Source organism: Myotis lucifugus, unplaced genomic scaffold (assembly GCF_000147115.1).
Source record: "Myotis lucifugus unplaced genomic scaffold, Myoluc2.0 scaffold_503, whole genome shotgun sequence".
Classification (NCBI taxonomy): Eukaryota; Metazoa; Chordata; class Mammalia; order Chiroptera; family Vespertilionidae; genus Myotis; species Myotis lucifugus.
This window is the reverse complement of record NW_005871551.1, coordinates 194,119-208,311: the sequence shown is the minus strand read 5'-3', so window position 1 is coordinate 208,311 and position 14,193 is coordinate 194,119. Positions and strand designations below refer to the sequence as shown.

At 43.9% G+C, this 14,193-nt stretch overlaps 2 protein-coding genes across 2 annotated transcripts; both read left to right on the top strand.

The window, feature by feature from the left end:
- Window positions 1-3,858: 3,858 nt before the first annotated feature.
- Window positions 3,859-9,589, top strand: PRELID3B (PRELI domain containing 3B). Its single transcript, XM_023744972.1, has 5 exons — window positions 3,859-4,027; window positions 5,211-5,300; window positions 5,729-5,799; window positions 5,920-6,022; window positions 9,442-9,589. Exons 1-5 carry the CDS (start codon window positions 3,890-3,892, stop codon window positions 9,466-9,468), a joined length of 429 nt encoding a protein of 142 aa, XP_023600740.1. The 5' UTR covers window positions 3,859-3,889; the 3' UTR covers window positions 9,469-9,589.
- Window positions 9,590-10,320: 731 nt separating this feature from the next.
- On the top strand, window positions 10,321-14,135 carry ATP5F1E (ATP synthase F1 subunit epsilon). The gene is made up of 3 exons (XM_006103742.3): window positions 10,321-10,470; window positions 12,432-12,558; window positions 13,983-14,135. Exons 1-2 carry the CDS (start codon window positions 10,439-10,441, stop codon window positions 12,553-12,555), a joined length of 156 nt encoding a protein of 51 aa, XP_006103804.1. The 5' UTR covers window positions 10,321-10,438; the 3' UTR covers window positions 12,556-12,558; window positions 13,983-14,135.
- Window positions 14,136-14,193: the final 58 nt, after the last annotated feature.

The following is a 14,193-nucleotide window of genomic DNA, read 5'->3' as shown; positions in this document are numbered from 1 at the left end:
CAGCGCCGGGTGGAGTCTCACGTCGGAATGTGACTGGACGAGCGCCGGCGACCTGGAGGCGACACTTCCGGCAGCTCGAGGCCAGGAGGAGCTACCCGGGTCGGAGTCCGGGTGCCGCGCCGCCTCCTGCGCGCCGGGTGACCTCGGTCCCCTCCACCGGGGACGCCGAGGGCGAGGGTGGGCGGGGTGCCTCGGGGGCCGCCCTCGGGGACGGCCTGGGTTGCCGAAATGGTCAGTGACGGAGGGAATGGCCTGGAGCCGCGGGTGTTGGGAACTAAACCTCCTTCTGGGTGTCGGACTCCACGCACGAAAGAACCGCCCGCCACGCGTGTAGTCAGTGGGTCTGCCGTCGCCGGAAGGGCCTCGGCCCCGGGCACGCCGCCCTGTCCCAGGGCGCGATCTGTCCGAATCTTTTTCCGAGCTGCCTTCTGTGATCTTGCCGAGGAGCCACATTGTTTTAGCTCTCATAGCTTTGCAGTGTGTTTTAGTTTCACTGTCTGATGAACAGTGTTCCCGAGGGCAGTTTTAAAAGAAGTTGTAAACTTCTGACCTGCTCGGAGCCCGCTGGGCCCTGGGAAGCGTGGGATGTTGGAGTCCCAGGGAGGATTTCTTTTCTTCCTGGTTGGTTATGGTTCTGGGGGCAGAGACCCTGCGCTCCTAGTCTTTCTGATCATCTCCCGCCGGGACACGTTCTTCACTGCTCCGTCGGCCCTCGGGACCAGGGGTGATCCTCTGCCAGGTTTAAGGGCGTCCATTGCTGGGACTGCGCCTCCTGAGGATAGTCTTCTCTGTCTCCCCTGTCTTCCCTGGCTTGTCCCCAGCCCCTCTCTGCCCTTCTTTCTTTAATGTTTCCAACGTTCCCTTTGGGTATCAGTATTGAGTGAGATTCTGTTGTCGGCCTTCTTGTCTAGCATTTTATCAGTGATTCTTAATCTTTATTTTTCTCTTTTTGCCACAGACTTTTCTGGGATTTGAGGAAATCTCTGGGGCCCTCCTCCCAGAAGACAGACATGTTCACGTAAAAGCTGTACATGTCCTGGGAGAAGAAGTCCTGATCCTGACTCTGTCCAGATACTCAGGGCTTTTCCATCGTGGTCCCAGCTGATTTGTACACATTAGGGCACCAGAATCGGTACTTTGGGCCCAGCCAGTCTTGAACTTCACATCCTTACTTTCAGGTCCTACCAGACATCTCTACTCACCTGTCCCACGGGCTCTTCAAACTCACCATACCTGAAATTAAAGTCATTGTCTCCCAGTAATCTTAGACCACTTCCCTACGTATCTAACTTAAGGATGATCCAATCTAATAACAATGCCTAAGGCAGCGGTTCTCAACCTGTGGGTCGCAACCCCTTTGGCGGTCGAACGACCCTTTTACAGGGGTCGCCTAAGACCATCCTGCATGTCAGATATTTACATTACGATTCATAACAGTAGCAACATTACAGTTATGAAGTAGCAACGAAAATAATTTTATGGTTAGCTCACAACAAGGGCCAGAAGGTTGAGAACCACTGGTCTAAGGCATTATTCTGTGTCGTACCCATCTTTGGTTTCCCACACTTCCTTCTGAGGCCTAGCATGTAGTTGGCATCCAGTTGTGAAGTCATTCATTGGCTCCTTCATCAGCTGTGAATGCCCACAATGCACCTACCAGGCACTGTTCTTGGGATTGGCAGAATTTGTTGTTACTTCAGTGGAGTTGCAGTGTCTCCCACCTCATTTTATAGGTGAAGAAATTGGACAGGTCAGTAAGCCACCACCAGGTTCTCCGGACTGCCCTTTGGTGCTATGAGTATCTTCCAGTGTGAGATCTTCTCACATAATTACACTGAGACAGTTAAAATTAATTGCAGGAAGACTGTGCATCTTAATAGGCCTCCTTTGTAATGTTTGAGCTAGTTCTATTTCATAAAGCAGTCTTAGTTCAAGCAAGTCAACGTGGGTGTTTTCCAGTTGGCTCAGAGAGGAGAGAAGGCCTAAATTACAAATATTGTATAACCACCCCGAAGCCATGCAATTACTCATTTTTTTTGAGGGGATAAGGTAAAGAGTTAAGTGCAAGGAGACTAGCTGACCATGGTATGGGGCTAGATGGAGTCAGGAAAAGGGTTTGTCCAATTTTCATTTTAGATAGTTGCTTTGGTAATAATCAGTGCTTGTCCTATATCACTCCTATTTGTGAGGGCTATTTAGATTAATAAAATATCTCCACTTACATAACTGCATTGATTGCTGAGTAAGGCCTGATATTAAAGACAGAATGAGGTTCGTTTATTTAATATGGTAGCAAAAATTAAAACATCCTGTATAGCCCTAACCGGTTTGGCTCAGTGGATAGAGCGTCGGCCTGCGAACTGAAGGGTCCCAGGTTCGATTCCAGTCAAGGGCATGTACCTTGGTTGCAGGCACATCCCCAATAGGGGGTGTGCAGGAGGCAGCTGATCGATGTTTCTCTCTCATCGATGTTTCTAACTCTCTATCCCTCTCCCTTCCTCTCTGTAAAAAATCAATAAAATGTATTTTAAAAAATAAAATAAAATAAAACATCCTATATAATGAAAGCCTAATATGCAAATCGACCAAATGGCGGAATGACTGGTTGGCGGGGGGTTGGGGCCGGCAAGCGGGCAGCGCCAGACCAGCCAAGGCGGATGCCAGTGGGCACAGGGAGGGGATGATGATCGGGGGACAGTGGTGACCAGGCAATGGGGTGCGGGGCCAGGCATCCACCAGGCAGTGCCATTCCTCCGATTGGCCCACCCGTCACCTCCCACAGAGGGAGGCCAGACTGTGGTTTAGGCCCGCTCCTCATCAGTGGGACGTCCCCCAAGGGCTCCCGGACTGTGAGAGGGCGCAGGCCGGACTGAGGGGACCCTCCCCCCGCCCCCCCCAACGAGTGCACAAATTTTCATGCACCAGGCCTCTAGTTCCAAATAATGTCACTGGTTGTCCAGGGTTTTGAGATTTTCCTTCTGTCGATGTAAAGTAGTTGTCAGACTTGGTTCTCTGAAAGTTAAGTCACCTTTCATATTCAGTGTAGTTAATGAGGGCTCCTTTGAAAAGGATGTCTTTTGTACAGCCTCCTATTCACATAAGTTGTAGAGTGAACGTTTGAATCACCAGGCACATGTGTTTTCTCAAGAGATGAAGATGCTGCAGGTTCCATTTCAATCCTAGAAGATAAGCAAATCTTAATATATTAAGAAATAGCATATTAGCAGCATCTTAAAAACATTTTATTATCTTTTCAAAGCCAACCAGAACCACTCCTCGGAGCAAAGCAATGGATCAAGATTGATTGGAGGGGCGTCACTGTTATTTATTACCTTAATGTAGAGAAAAATACATTTTTAATATGGTATTTAAATCAGTAATGTTTTGAATCTTTGTAATCACTGTAAGAATTTACAGGGCAAATAAGGTCTTTACTCTCGTTACTTTGTAGCTTTGTATAATTGGGGTCAGACAAAAAGATAAATGGTATAATTTTTGTTGCTTGATTCTGTAGAATATAATTTTTATGAATTTGGTTCTTAGAAACAAAATTTCATGTGAAAATAGACATGGGTAAATAGGAAAGATTATTTAAGAACCTGCACTGTGATGCTCCGTAGGCTATTTTAATCTTTTTTTTTTTTTTAATCTTTATAGAAATCAATTGTACCTATAACCTGTGCTGAAAAAAGACTAAAATGTATATTTTTAAAATTTAGATTGAGCCCCTAAACTCATCTTTTGAGAAAATTTTCCCTAGGTATATTAAACTTCAATTGCAAAGAATAATTTGATGGGTTATAAAATGCTTAATTTAAAGGTATATTTTTAAATGTTTGATTGTGCTTTATGTTGCAGCCACCCATGGGAAACTGTTACAACAGCCGCAATGCAGAAATATCCAAACCCTATGAACCCAAGTGTGGTTGGAGTCGATGTATTGGACAGACATGTAGATCCTTCTGGAAAGTTGCACAGCCATAGACTGCTCAGCACAGAGTGGGGCCTGCCTTCCATTGTGAAATCTGTAAGTGTGTCTTTATTCCTGCAGAAATGTGACTGCTGGGGAGAAGTTTTCCAAACCACATTATAATTTCAAATAGGCTGTGGGAGCAGATTCTGAATGTCATTTTTTCATCAGTTCAAATTGTATTATAATAAACTTGACTTATGAGTGTATAATGAATTGGAAATATTATTACAGTCTTCATGAAGGCACCTGATAAAACTTTCTGAAGGAAGCCAGCTAATGCTCTGTAGTTTAAAATGAGGAATATCCTACTTTTCCTGTTTTTGCCAGCAACTTGAGACCAACAGTAAGATTTGGAAATAATGGTTTGGAGGGGATTGTTAGCTGACAGTTGTGTGGTCAGTGGTGGTTCGTGCACATGAAGAGAACAGCATTTTCTTGGCCTTGCTGTTGCACATCGTTCCAAGATCTGGGCCTCCTCTCCATACATTTCAAAACAGAGTTCTATTCAGTTTCAAGCAAGCAGGCTTTAGTGATTCAATTTAACCAGTAAGAAACTGGAATGCCAGTTTATAGTGTGGGAAACTATGGTATGATAAGTGGATCCAGTTTTTAGTAGAAGTTCCCTTTCTAGAAGGTAAACAAAAGTACACCGTTTGCAACAGGAAGGCACTGATTGCTTCCTTTGTACAAACCACTGCATTAGGTAATGGGGGCCCAGAAATGAGGAGATTGGGTGATTGGCTTGGGGCAGGGCACGGGGAGTGACACTGGGTGTGATGTCCTCCTTCATGACGTGGCTGTTTCCTGCCTGGAGAATGAGGCCGTTGCACCGTCTCCTTTGGATGGCTCTAGGAAAGTGCTGACTGGTGCTCTGAGCTCTCCTTGTTCCAGATGCCATGTTTCCCAGACCCTCTGAGTCCCACGTTTCAGCCTGCTCCTTGGCCATTGGCAGGTCCGGCATCCGTCATCACTGCAGTGCGCTCAGGGGGCTGCTTGCTCATTGCTTCTGGGCAGGGTGTTGTGTGGCGTCTCATCTTATCCATGGGGTGTGAATTCCTGGTATCTCAGATGGGCCTCCATTCTGACCTTTGTCTGATGCCTCATGGATTTGTTTTGTTTTTTACGAAACAGATTTTTGGTTCAAGACATTAACACATTTTACTTTCAAATAAAATATTGATACACTTGTTAAGAAATCCTTCCTCCTCTGATTACTAATTGTGGATGTTTTATTTAGCTGATTGGTGCGGCAAGAACCAAAACATATGTGCAAGAACATTCTGTAGTTGATCCTGTAGAGAAAACAATGGAACTTAAATCCACTAATGTAAGTTTTGGCTTCCTTTTGTCTTATTTTAAACTATTTGGCCTAAGTTTTTGTCACTCCTAGTGTTGAAGAGATGAATCTAGCTCTGTGTGGGCGTTTAGGCAGTCAGCACTCACATGCTCTGCTGCCTTTGCCTTTTTGCAGCTTAGCCTCACCACTCAGTGAGCCTACTTAGCATTTGTAGGGGCTAGCACTCAGTAAAATTACTTGGGATTCTGTGTGTTAGTACTCTTACAATGCTTTTGTCAAATTTATTATTTTTAATAAAAAGAATGAAATTTAAATTTTGTCTACACAGTAATATCAAAGTGGTTTATTTGTTCTTGTTCTTGTTCTGTATACAAAATTTGGGTTTGTGACTTAATTTTGGAAATGTTTTTAGTCCTGGTTTCCCACATGAACTGAATTTTTTTTTTTAATTTCTATAGATTTCATTTACAAATATGGTTTCAGTAGATGAGAGACTTATATATAAACCACATCCTCAGGACCCAGAAAGGTAAGTAAAAAAATGGTTTAACAAACTTATTTTACAGGTGTTTTAATTCTTTTACCAAATATTATTTTAAAAAATGAAAGTTAGATCATTCTGAAACTGTGTGAATTTGTTTTGTTCCAGAACTGTTTTGACTCAAGAGGCCATCATCACTGTGAAAGGAGTGAGCCTCAGTAGTTACCTGGAAGGGCTGATGGCGAGCACAATATCTTCAAATGCTAGTAAAGTACGTGAGGCTGCCCCCTGGTTACTGTTATTCCTGGGTTTTGTTTTTGGAAGAGCTTAGCGGTGAGCATGTGTTTGTCCTCACAAGCCAATTTTCAGCCATGATACAATGAGAATCCATGTAAGCTGTACTTGCACAGATTCTGGGGCCCAGCACAGCTTGGTGTCCGGGCCCAAGCTCTAACTCTTAGCAGCCTTGCTCAGTTAAGTTAACCTTTCTATGCCTTAGTTTACCATCTATGAAGTGGAGGTTAACTGTCCATCCCACAGGGGTAGGCATGAAGAGTTAATGAGATAACATGGAAAGTGTGTGGCCCAGGGCCCAGCATGTGGGAAATACTTGATTACGTGGCGCCATGTCATTTAAAGCACCAATTATCAACCTTTTTTCATTATCATTTCCCCCGTCCCAGATCCATTTTAGACATCTTTTTCTGATCACCCTACCCTGTGTAGTTAATTGATAGATAATGCTTTATACATAAAAAGGTAGATTTTTTCCACCAACCCAGCTAATTTTTGCCCCATTGAGAACACATGATTTAAACTAAGGTTAGAGAAAAGGATGCTTAGTGCACTGTTCTATAACACTTAATGTAATCATTCAGCAGTCAAAAGATATTCATAGATAGACACCAGCTTTGTTCCAGACAGGGTATGAGGCTAGACTGGGGATACATCTGGAAATAAAAAAATGTGGTCCCTGCCCTTGTAGAACTAAGAAAGGCAACATTCATTGCAGTGTATCGTTAGAAAAGGAAAAGTGCAGGAAGGTAGAAGTGTTTAATGTGTATTCGGTGAGTGATGGTGACAGCTGCATGAGGGGTGCCATGGTTGTGAGGGATATGCAGGGCCTCTGACACTCAGACAGCTGAGTGTGCAGAGGCCCTGAGGCAAGAAAAATGAAGTGCTGCTGCTGTTTCTCCTTACGGAACTGCACAGAGCATAGTGTGCCAGGAGAGAATGGTTGAGGAAGCCAGGGACCAGATCTCTCAGGATATTGGTTTAAATCTTTGGTTTAGCACTTGCATAGGATCTTGGTTTCAAATACATAAGAAGGAAAAGGGGGTTTGGCTTCACCCCCAAAAAGGTCACTAATCATGAAATAAATGAAACATCACTGTCACTTGATTATAGATTCTTTGGAGAACATCTTTTGCATACAAAATAAAAATCAGTTTATGGAGCATGTCAGTTGCTCAAGGCATTTGTTATTTGGTAAATAACATCAGGAAGAAGCAGCAAATGATCTGTCCTGGTGAGGTTTAGTTAGACTTGTAATGCCCCCTGCTACTTCCTGGTGTTCCATTTATTTGATAGATGCCTTTGGTCTCACTCAGTAACAATAAATGTATTGGATTTTTTTTAAGGGCCGAGAAGCAATGGAATGGGTAATACATAAATTAAATGCTGAGATTGAAGAATTGACGGCTTCAGCAAGAGGAAGCATGAGGACGCCAATGGCAGCAGCAGCATTTGTAGAGAAATGATGAAAGTGGTATACAACACCCAGTCCCCCAGATCTCTACTAGCTGGCATTATATTTATTGTTATTTAAAAAATACATTAAAAACTATATTTTAGGTAGAATTTTTTTTAATAAGCTGAAGAAAGGGTATGTGACTTGATCAAAACAAGGAGGTACGGTGTTTCTACATAAAAGGGAACATCTGAAATTAGTGTTGTTTGAAATTACTCTGGTTTTGAAGATTCCATAGTTATGTGAGAATTTAACAATTTTTGAATGGTACTTGGAAATTGGTGTTAACATATTAAGTCTCCTTCGGGTTTAATTTTAAAGCTTTTCATGCATTGGAACTCTACCTGGCTTTGGACCAACCCCAGGACAAAGCAGAGCCACCCTCCAATAGACACAATTGTTCTGCTGTGGGAAACTTCAAAAGGGAATTCACTTTCAAAGGAGAAATTGTATAGTTTTAAAAGATATAAATTTGTATAAAATAACTTGCTCTGCTTGCTATAAACCACCATTAAAAACCAGTGTTTTAATTTGGTACTTAAATGACATTTTTGGAGTTAAAATTATCACTCAAGTAATATTTCACTGCATCTTTATTCTCTGAAAGAGTACTGTATTGATTTGCCAAAGTTTTGTAACTTAGTGAAGATATTACCTTCCATAGATTTATACTTTATGACCTATATGCTGTATTGTGGGCAGGTTATGTTAACTGAAAAAATAAAGTCATTACCGAAATTTTTCAGCACTCTGAACTGAAACAGAAGAGCAGCTGTTCACATCTTTTAGCATTTCACATTTGTCTGACTTATAAATTGCCATGTGTCAGAATTATGGTTCTGTAATTGCTAAAATATGATCTGCCAGGTTATTTGAATATAATTACTTTTTGAAGTAATTGTGACCACAGAACATCTTTTTTACATGAGGAGCTGTACATCACTTGAAATTGCCTAAATGATGTCTTATCTGGGGTACAAATCCCAGGTACCTACTGTTTTTAATAATATGGTGCCACTGAAGGGGTGGAGGTAGAAAGGGGGAGAAAGGCATTGGCCTAAGATAACCACTACATGAATTGCTTTGTGATTTTTATTTATGGGGAATCCTCATTTTGGGAGCCAAAGGGCCACTGCACTCAGAAAAACAATCCAGTAAATGTATTTTGTCTCATATTTTGTAGCAGTTAATTATCAACCATTAAAAAATATCTTTGATACTTGCAACTGTTGCTTATAGAGTATTTTTGTTAAAAGGTGATTAGCTCTTGCATTTAACAATGCTTAATGTGATCAACTTCTAGTCAGGTTTCCTATAAAAGAAACCAGGTAATATATGTACATAAACCACAGAAATAGTATACCAAACTATTTAAAAATTAGTGTTTTCTACTTAAATTATTGTTTAGCTTGAGACTTCTTGGGGCATTTGTAAAAGCAAGTGAAATTCAATAAGGTTTTTGATTATTTTTGTAACCAGAGATAGTTTTTACAATTGAAATAACATTTCAGCTAAACAAAATATTGCTAAGTACTGATTTTTTATTAATAGTTGCCTTCTATGCCCTAGCTGGTTTGGCTCAGTGGATAAGAGTGTCGGCCTGTGGAGTGAATAGTCCCAGGTTTGATTCCAGTTGGGGGCATATGCCTGGGTTGCCGAATTGATCCCCAGTGAGGGCATGCAGGAGACAGCCGGTCATTGATGTTTCTCTCTCTCCCTTCCTCTCTAAAATCAATATATATATATATATATATATATATATATAATTTTAAAGTTGCCTTGTATGATTTCTGTAAATTATACTTGTTCTGAAAAAGGTGTAATGAATGCACTGATAAAAAGGTTTCGTAAGTTTTATTCTGTTCGATTTTAGTGAGAGCTAATGATAAAATTCTCTAAATTTTTATTTTCCTGTGTAATTACTCCTTTCATTTAAATAGCTGGTAGTTTATGGCTTTTACCTGTAAAGACAGAGATGCACAGCAAGCAAATACATTTGAGAGGACTACACTGGAAGTGTTCATCGAATAGACTCTTGGATTAGGAGCATCTTATCGTATTTAATATTAAAAGTGGATTTTACACCAAGAACCTTTCTTAATAAAAACTTTATGGTTTTTCCTGATTATAATTATTTTTATATTTTTACTGATTTCAGATGAAGGGAGAGGAAGAGATAGAAACATCAATGATGAGAAGCATTGATCAGCTACCTCCTGCAGGCCCCCCACAACCCCTACATGTGCCCTGACGGTTTAAACCGTGATCCCGGCTCATAGGTCTGTGCTCAACCATTGAGTCACACCGGCCGGCCTGGTTATAATTTCTTAAATGTAAATAGCAGAGTAAATTTTTTTTCCTCCTAAGAATACACTTAATTGTCTGGGCTGTATCCCAGCTCTGCTGAGACGGGTTTTCCACGTGTCTGGGGATCTCCCCCTTCTGCAGACAGCACAGGTTTCCCTAAGACTCTGGGAGATGTCCGGGCTGGTCACTTGTTCCTGAAACTCGGAGGTTCCCCCCCGCCCCCGTGGGGTGCGCCCCACACCAGCCACCGCTTCGCATCTCCCGTCTCCAAACCACGCGGCCAAGCGTTCCCTCCAGCTTCGCTTGCCAAAGCCCGGAACTACGGGAGCCGCGGGGCACAAGCTCATCACCCGCCGCGCCAATCACGAGGCGTAGCCGGCCGGCCTGCTCGGCGATTGGCATTCGCGGCCCGTGCCGCACGCTCCCATTGGCTCCCGGTGCCGGGATCTACGGCGGGACAGCGGAGGCTCTTCGAAAATGCCGGGCGGGGCCGAGCGGCTGGATTGGCAGGCCGGGGGCCCCGCCCCTTCCGCTTCTCAGGCCTGACCTTCCGGCCGCTGGGTCGCGCGCTGAGCCGACATTGAGGCGTCCTCGCGATTCGGTCCGACCGTCCCCCCCTTTCGCGGCATCATGGTGGCCTACTGGCGACAGGCTGGACTCAGGTGGGCCCGGGCCTCGGGAGGGGAGCTCGGGGCGGCCGGGTCAGAGGTCACGGGGGCGCGTGGGGGTCGGGAGGCGAGCGCGCCCAAGATGGCGGCATTCCGGGGCTTAGGGCCGGCCGGCTGCTGCTGGGAGCGGGCGCAGCCTCGTGGGGGCCGCGCGCGCGAGCACCTGCGCGCCTACGTGGGGTGCAGCCCCGCCCCCGGCGCGACGCCCCCCAGAGACGGCGGCTTTCAGCGCAGGCCCTTTGCCCTTCTCACGACATCGGTTGTCAAAGTGGCAGGTGACATACAACGTGGGAGCTGGAGGAATGGGGGACAGCCCTCTGGATGTGGCCACTGCCAGCCGTTTCTGGGTTTGCCTTCCAGCATCAAATTGGGGCCCTTGACGATGGTGCACACTTTGTATGTTTATGGTACATTAACTCCGTTGCTCTTACCTGCAGAGAGCCCTGCGCACAGGTGGCGGTGGCCCCTGGACGCTCCCATACGGACCCCGTTTGAGGACATAGCAGCTCGTGTCCCGGGGAGGACCCCTCTGGGTGCTGGGTGCCCGGTCCCTCCTGCTTCCTCTGGCCCAAGGGACACACCTCCTCACCTGCCCGGATAAAGTAGCACCTCCTATTGGCGCCCGTGGGTAGAGGCTGGGAGACGCCGAGCAGCCCCAGAGCGCCTGACTTTGCAGAACTGGGAGGAGGGTAGTCCCAGGAATGGGCACCGTTTATTAACACGTTAAGCCCCATGTCAGTCCCTGTGACTGGCACCACACTTTCCGTGTGAAGCACCTACTGTGTGCGGGAAGGGGTGACTCATGCTTTTCACACTTTGTCTCTCCTCCTCCCACCCACAGGTGGGGCGAGTGTAATTACCCGTCTGTTTTATTCTATTGTTTCTCTGGGTGAATAAACGAGCTGAAAGATTGAACAGCCTGAAGGTCACCCAATTAGTAAGAGTGGAAGCAGGCATTGGAACGCCTACCTCTTGGCCAAAAAAACCCCTAATCTGAAAACATGAGAAAATAGACAGCATCGCTCCCCCCTCACCCCCCTTCCTGTTTTCAAAAAGTGTACAAGTGAGCTGACATCTTGAAAATAAGATGTTGATGGGCGTCCATCTACCAAACAGGAAGCAGGCTGTTAGATATTTTGCTAGAATTGATGATATTCTCAAAGGACTGGTGCAGTTTAATTTGGAAACCTTGATTGGGAAGTATGTTTAATGGCAGAATTGTGAAACAGGATCCAATATTCTCAGGAAAACCTTTAAATAATTAATCAGAGGGAGAACTTTTAATTCAAAATAGTTTTTTTCTCTTTTAATTATACATACTTTACCTTGTCGGAATAATATAAAAAGTTTCAAGTAGAGAAATTGGGAGGAATCCCTCATGTTATAGACTCCATTAACATTTAGGTCTGCTTCTTGTGCTATGGGTTTTAAAAAATATATATCTATGCATATTTTATTTTTTAATATATTTTTATTGATTTCAGGGAGGAAGGGAGAGGGAGATAGAAACATCGATGATGAGAGATAATCATTGATCAGCTGTCTCTTGCACGCTCCACACTGGGGATCGAGCCCACAACCCAGGCATGTGCCCTGGCCAGGAATGGAACCATGACCTCCTGGTTCATAGGTCGAGCTCAACCACCGAGCCACGCCAGCCAGGCTGTGCATCTTTTATTTTAAATTAATATGTATTAAAGAGGGGAAAACAACATAAAGTACAAAAACTAAAGCCCACCCATCCTAACACCAGTGAAGACTCTGGTATATTTCTTCCTGGTCTTCTTTTTCTTTGTATGGATTCCTGTTGGCATTGTCATTTCTAAATCCAGTTCTATAATAATGGACCCTCAAACCAAAGTTAAAAATATAGGAAGAAAAAGAAAACCAGTTACACAACCAGTCTGGCTGGATCCTTGATAATTAACTCTGGATCGTCTCTCATTTTCTCTCAGCTACATCCGCTACTCCCAGATCTGTGCCAAAGCAGTGCGGGATGCACTGAAGACTGAATTCAAAGCAAGCGCCGAGAAGACTTCCAGCAGCAGCGTCAAAATTGTGAAAGTGAAGAAGGAATAATGTGTAAGTTCTGATTGAGTTAGAAGAGGTGCATCTTAAATTTTGAGAGTACTTTTAAAAAAAAGTAATTTTACTTTTGAACTTGTCCCATTTTTGGTCAGTTAGTCCATGTAGAAGTTGGTGGGATAATAATGTAAAGCATACAGGCTATACAAGTCCCTTGGCAAAATCAAAGAATGTCGTCTGGGGCCCTGACAAGCAGAAGTAATTGGCACATTGATTTTCAGCTCACTTAGCCGTGCTTAGGTAGAGATCCATCTCATTTTAATTAAACTTGTTTCATTTGCACAAAGTCAAATAATCTGGAGGATAAACTGCCCATTTTTGTAATTGCTGTTGGCGTTACATAAGAGTTCAGGAGCTTGAAAAATTATAGTTCTTTGTGTTTTTCTTTCCCCCACACCTGCTAATGTTCTCACATAGTGCTACCTAATGAAGGGCTGCAAGTGCAGGCAAGGGTCCTGCCATGTATCAGGCAGGAGAATCTGCAAGACCCTGCAGTGAGCCCGCTTTGCCAGATGTGCTGTGCTCTCCGGGGGTCTGGCCATTCCACTTCTCCGAAGATGATGGCAGTGATAAGTTCCCTTCTGCACAGCACAGGACAGTTCTGTACATTGGATCAGTCAGACCTTTGTGCTCTGAACTTCTAAAGTGATTTGCTCTATAAACCACTTTTTTGAACATTGTTATTTCAAAGATAAGTGAAGTAAATTACCAGAGAGATGTTTCCCAGATTTCGTTTTCTTGTTTTGCTTTTCAAAAAGCTTCCGACCCGCAGTAGCAGGGAAATGTGATAAATATTAATCCTTTGGCAGCTTGTGGTTATGAGCAATTTTACTTATTGGAACTGTCTCCCCTAAGCGCTTCTCATTTTCATTTTGAATTAGTAAATATTTTATTACCAGTCTAGAGATACAGTGTTTTGAATTTAGTCCTTTTTCTAGGGGCTCTCTGTATAATCTCATAATTCTGAGTGATGAGACCAGGTTTTATGTGGGGTTGTTTTGTTGTTAACAGTGAGCTAACTTACAGAATCACAGCCCTGCTCTGCAGCATAGTCTGGCCAAACCCCGCATCTCACTCCCATGACCTTGTGATGTCCTTGGGTCAAGATGCAGCGTCCAGATCCAGAAACAAAACGTTGGCCATTCTCTGTATGTCCTGCAGGGGATTCGGCCCCCACCCCATCAGCACAGGGGGTTTTAGTGTCTTTTAAAGGCAAAGTAGTTTCTTTATTGCTAGGCAAGGGTTTGGTTTTACTAAGGGAAGTAAGTGCCTGTTGAGCCAAGGCTCCTCACCAACCGAGTGCAGTGAAGTCACAGTTATGTTATGTAATTCACTGTGAGGAGGTTATTTCCCCCATTCATGTTGGGTTTTCAAGAAAACACAGAGGACTAGCAACTTCTGCATTTTCTTTTTTCTCCTAGACCCTGACTAAAGCTTGAATGCTACATTTTCAAAGTGAAGATGTATGGGCACAGGTTATGGCAAATTGAAAAGGATCGCACTTCATGGGGAAAGTAACACCTGTCTTGTTGATGGATTGACATTGCCAATAAACCGAAACATGCTCCCCTCCGGCTGTTGTGTTGGTTTCTGTCGGACTTGTTCTTTGTCTTCATGGGAACTGTCTGCACA

Excerpts from the sequence above, each read along its gene's own strand:
- PRELID3B (XM_023744972.1), top strand. The coding sequence starts at position 3,890 with ATGCAGAAATATCCAAACCCTATGAACCCAAGTGTGGTTGGAGTCGAT. Across the intron at positions 4,028-5,210 it reads TGCCTTCCATTGTGAAATCT|CTGATTGGTGCGGCAAGAAC; the intron begins GTAAGTGTGTCT and ends TGTTTTATTTAG. Across the intron at positions 6,023-9,441 it reads TATCTTCAAATGCTAGTAAA|CTGGTAGTTTATGGCTTTTA; the intron begins GTACGTGAGGCT and ends TCATTTAAATAG.
- ATP5F1E (XM_006103742.3), top strand. The coding sequence starts at position 10,439 with ATGGTGGCCTACTGGCGACAGGCTGGACTCAG. Across the intron at positions 10,471-12,431 it reads TGGCGACAGGCTGGACTCAG|CTACATCCGCTACTCCCAGA; the intron begins GTGGGCCCGGGC and ends ATTTTCTCTCAG.